Source organism: Podarcis erhardii, assembly GCF_964252035.2.
Source record: "Podarcis erhardii genome assembly, chromosome: 6".
Lineage (NCBI taxonomy): Eukaryota > Metazoa > Chordata > Lepidosauria > Squamata > Lacertidae > Podarcis > Podarcis erhardii.
The window spans coordinates 15395718-15400336 of NC_138510.1; the positions used below are offsets into that span (position 1 = coordinate 15395718).

A 4619-nucleotide genomic window follows, 5' to 3' on the forward strand; every position below is an offset into this window, starting at 1 on the left:
TTCATGCCTTGCCTTCAATTTTTATTGACCCGAGCACGCTCAAAGGGTATTCAACGAAATGGGAGAGGTTGCCGTTTGCTCCTTTCAGGAGTCCGTCCCCACTTAAAGGCACCTTCAAGCGGCAATGGTAGGTGGTGTTGCATCAAGCCCTCCCCTCCCCCTGTCCGCCAAGAGAGGGGGATTGTGGGAGAAGGGTTCGTGGTGGCCCAGGCTGGCGCCACCGCTGCCTCCTGCCAGCTTCTCGTAGTCCGGATTCGGCTGCAGGGACCTCTGCTGGTGCTTCCTCTCCCAGATACTCTTGCGCTGCTTGTGGGTGTCACTGCCCCCCTGCCCTGCCGGTCCCTGGCTGGAACTGCCCCTGCTGTGGCTGAGAGACATCCTATTGGCCAGAATGTCCTTTCTGGAGATGCCTTGGGATGTGGAGAAGGGGTGGTTGGGCTGGTCGGGGTTGTGTTCCGGGCTGGGCAGCGGAGGGCTGACCAGGTAAACATACACTTCGGCCTGCTGCGCTGCAGGCAAGCGCTGCTGCCACTCTGGCCCGAGGCGGTGCCGTGGCCCTCTTGGGGAATGCGGGTAGGGGTACTCCTCGCCGTTGAGGTGGGTCCTGGACGCCACATCCGAAGCCAGGGCAGAGTACACCACCCGCCTAGGGCCCGGCAAGATGGGGCTGGGGATGAAATTTGTCTCGCTGGACTGGCGGTTGAAGTGCTCGTGAGGGGGTTCCGGGCAGCGGGGAGCAGGCTCCTCGGTGTTCATGCCCACCGAGTGCTGCAGGAACCTCTGCCCCTGGGCACCCTCCCTGGCGATGTCCGAGCTGTGCTGCTTGTCGCCGGTGGCTCTTTGGTGGCTCCGGGCGTGGGCCCCGCAGCGGGCCGAGCTGCTTGCGGCCTCGGCGGCGCGCTGCGGGGGGCTGAAGTTGAAACGCACCCAGGAGGCGACGGACCCGGCGGGGCACGCCGGCTGGGGGGTTTCGGTGTCCGAGGGGTGGGAGCTGCATTGGCTGCTTCGACGGCGTTGCTGGCTCCTGCACCAACTGGCCTTCTTGTCGTCTGTGTCGTGGTGGCTGGACCACTCGCCAGAGTAGTAGGCCTTGCTCTTGCGGCCGCCCTGCGAGCAGCACGCTTTGGGCTCCTGCAGGCTGCTCATCTTCACCGTGACTTTGACGGGGTCCACGATGCAGCGGAAGCGCATGCTGGAGAGCTTCTTGCGGCCTCTGAGCAGCAGCGACTCCTTCCACAGTCTCTTGCTGCTGGAGAGGACCTTCATGGTCTTCAGAAGTTGGCCACCTGAGGAAAAGGGAGGCGGAGAAGTGTGAGGGTGGTTAGAACACTTGGGAGCATCAATTGGAGGAAAAGGAAGCTGCTTCCCTGGTCATTGCTTTAAAGTGCCTGTGTTTCTCAAATTTGGGTCCTCAGCTGTTGTTGTACTACAACTCCCATCATCCCTAACTAGCAGGATCCGGGGTTTGGGATGATGGGAGTTGTAGTCCAACAACAGCTGGGGACCCAAGGTTGAGAAAGACTGCATGGGTGAGGGACATCTGGCTCAGGGACCTAACGTGGCCCTCCAAACAGCTCTGCCTGGCCCTTAGGACTCTCATCAGCCATGCCTCCCCTCCCTAGGTCACAGCCTGCACCAGCCTCCTTTGCACTCTCCTAAGTATGTGTCTTTGAACTCTGATAATGCTTCTTTTTTTCTGCCTGGATGGAGTGTGTGTGAGTTCGTGTGTAAAAACTAGTCTACTGCATAAAGGGTAATATTCACATTTCCGCTTTTGCTTCTGGACCCAGTCATGACTGGCATGCAGACCCCAGAAAGTTTACCAGAACGGAAAGCAGACTTCAGGCTGTAAAAGTGGACCTCACCCCCAATTTAAACTTTGTAAGTTTATTTACGGAATCCCAGATCAAGCAAAGCCTGGTTCGCTTTCCTGAGCAGGCTGTTTGGTGGAACAAGCAAAGAAATAATAATGGAATAGGGGGAAGGGTCCCAAGGAGAGGGGTGGGGATGCCTCAGAAGTGAAGAGAATTTAAGAGCCCAGTTCCCAGGACTCTTTGAGTGAAGCCATGGTAGTATACAACCATGATAACTTTGTGCCTGGGACTAGCTGTCTGACAAGGAGTGGTGGGCGGCACCACTTGGGGAGCCCCCTAAGGAAGCCTCATAGGAGGAAGGTTCAGCGGCTGGGGAGTGGTGGTGGGACACTGAACACAGGTCAGAGGGAGAAGGAGAGAGGAGTGGTTGGATGCTGAGGAAGCAACAGGCTTTAGTGAGCAAGAGGAGCCAGGTGCAGAAAGCAATTCAGACTCAGAAGATGAAGCAGAGGAGGAGGCAAAAAAGGCTGCAGAAGCATCCCAGGAGCTTGGGGGTCCTACTGTACTAAGCTCCTCTCCCCCCTTCTCTCCAAGGACAGGGAGGGCTATGTGTGTCACAGAACAAGTGGCACAGATTCCCTCCCCACGTAATTGGAAGCTGCTTGGAAAACATCCAGCAGGGCAGGAGACTCAGAGGAAAACAGCAGGCGAAGACCTTCAGTCCTGGCAGCTGTTTCATAGGGGCCAGCCCTGTTTGTAGGGATTGCTGCCTTGTATACTGTTTCCTTGAATAAAGAGTTAACTTCTCTGCTCGTCTCTTGAGTGCTGACCTGCATCTGAACCAGTCCTAGCACTTTGTAGGGGAGGAAAGGGCAGATTGAAGGGCACCCTTGGCAATATGTCCCCTGGTGGCCCCCCCTTGTATATAGGTGACTGCCTCCACCCCGCCGCCAAAGCCATGGGCTAACCTGGTGATATTGGAAGGTAAGCTGTAAGCAGCCATCTGAGCTTTCCCAAAAAGCTTTCATTGGGATAACTGTAGGGAATTTCAAATGGCTGCTTGTTGACCCAGCCACCCTGCTAGGGGTTCAGCACCAGTGGGCCTTGCCAGAGTGTTGGTTATGCAGGGCCTGAGTTCAGATCTGCGCAGGGGTAGTCAACACAGATGTTAGGGACTACAATGCCCATCAGCCAGGATGTCCAATAGGGATGATGGGAGTTGTAGTCCGCAATGTTTTGGGGGTGGGGAGAAGCACCCTAGCTATCCCTGTGTGATGAGACATTTCTTTATTCAGTCTCTCCTCACTACTCTTGCCCTCTTTGAGTCGTGCTAGCTAACAAATTATTAGCAATTGAGTCTTAGCTAACAAACTCCAGCTTTCTAAGCATCCCAGAATAATAAAACTGCATGTTTACAAGTATCTCCTTTCTCTTTCCAGTTCTCATTCTCTCTCTCTCTCTCTCTCTCTCTCTCTCTCCCTCTTACACACACACGCACACACACACACACTTCTTTGGCCAAAACACCAGGTTGTTTGGTATTGTTGGGAGGTTTGAGCAGCCAAAAATACTCAAGTTTCCCCCGCTTTTGACTGCTTCCTTGACTATTAAGTCCCCCCCCCCTTGATATTTCTAGCTGTGTGGGTACCAGCAGATACTTTTCCAGTTTCAACACCGTGATTTCCGTGGCCTGGGAGAAACAGAAGAGCTGGAAAACAGGACAGGAGCATAATCCTAAGAACTTGAGGGACAAAAGAAAACAGGATATCATCCTCACCTCTTTCTCATCTAAAACTTACCTTTCTTGAAGCAAGAGTCATGTATTTTCCTCATTAATGGAGAGATGCTAATCCAGCCCTGGAGAGAAGAAAAAGGCAAGTGTCATTGTACTGCTCAGCAGCTACTGTTATGGGGCTGTTCCGCTTTGCAAACCTTTTGTTGGAGTTAACCCTTGGTGCTTCTAACAGCATGCCCAAGGATCTTTGGCCCAGCATGCCCCTCCATCTTTGGCCCAGAGCTTACCAAGGAAATCAGTCTGATGGCATATTCCAGTAAAGCGAGAAGTCCCAGCACGATCAGGATGGTGGCTAGCAGCTTCTGGTGCGTCTCGCCGAAAGGGAGGCAGCTGCTGTAGACCTTTTCCCCTGGCACAGCCATAGCTGGAAGGCGGCGGGAAACCGGTAGCTGGAAGTCAGTGCAGCATCGTTCCACTCATCTCCCCCTTGCCCTGTTCCCTCTTCCGCAGCCAGAGCAAGCAGCCGCTGCAGCCGTGGTGGGTGGTGGAGGGTGCTCAGAGGGTTGCTAGAGGCGGTGTGTTAGCAGCACAGGCCTTTGTGACAAGAGTCCTGTGTCATGCATTGCTCAAATGTGTGAGTCAGGTGAGGGATTGTCTTGGATGGACCAATCAGGAGCGTTGCTTTTGAGGGTCACTGCAGTCAGTCAGGCCCTGGTCTATGCATTTTGACAATGTGGATATTGTACAATTTTCTCTCTTTTTTCAATTTTTTTTATTGATTTTCAAAAATTCAAAACAAAACAAACAGACAAACAAAAATACATACATCCTATTTAAATCTTGGTAACATTATTAAGTGACTTCCTCAAATCCCCTTTGTTGAATTTCGTTATATATCATTTTAACAGTTTTTCAAAATCAAATTTCTCAAAAAATTAATTTGATCACTTAACATCTTTCATTTTTTTAAATTTGACTTTAAACATCATAAATCTTATCCTTACATGTCTGAATCCTAAGCCTATCTATTATTTGCAAGCTTTTCCAGTTAAGTTATCTTAACATATTTA

General features: G+C 52.2%; 1 protein-coding gene across 1 annotated transcript; it reads right to left on the reverse strand.

Annotated features, from left to right (window-relative positions):
* On the reverse strand, positions 1–4133 carry LOC309344953 (uncharacterized protein). Its single transcript, XM_081867898.1, has 3 exons — positions 3837–4133; positions 3614–3671; positions 1–1286 (listed from the first exon to the last, which is right to left on the reverse strand). Exons 1-3 carry the CDS (start codon positions 3969–3971, stop codon positions 115–117), a joined length of 1365 nt encoding a protein of 454 aa, XP_081724024.1. The 5' UTR covers positions 3972–4133; the 3' UTR covers positions 1–114.
* Positions 4134–4619: the final 486 nt, after the last annotated feature.

Bases quoted from the DNA above. Each gene is read 5' to 3' on its own strand.
- LOC309344953 (XM_081867898.1), bottom strand. From the start codon at position 3,971: ATGGCTGTGCCAGGGGAAAAGGTCTACAGCAGCTGCCTCCCTTTCGGC. The intron at 3,672-3,836 runs GTAAGCTCTGGG...TCTTCTCTCCAG, and splicing joins CCATCAGACTGATTTCCTTG to GGCTGGATTAGCATCTCTCC. The intron at 1,287-3,613 runs GTAAGTTTTAGA...CCTTTTCCTCAG, and splicing joins TGACTCTTGCTTCAAGAAAG to GTGGCCAACTTCTGAAGACC.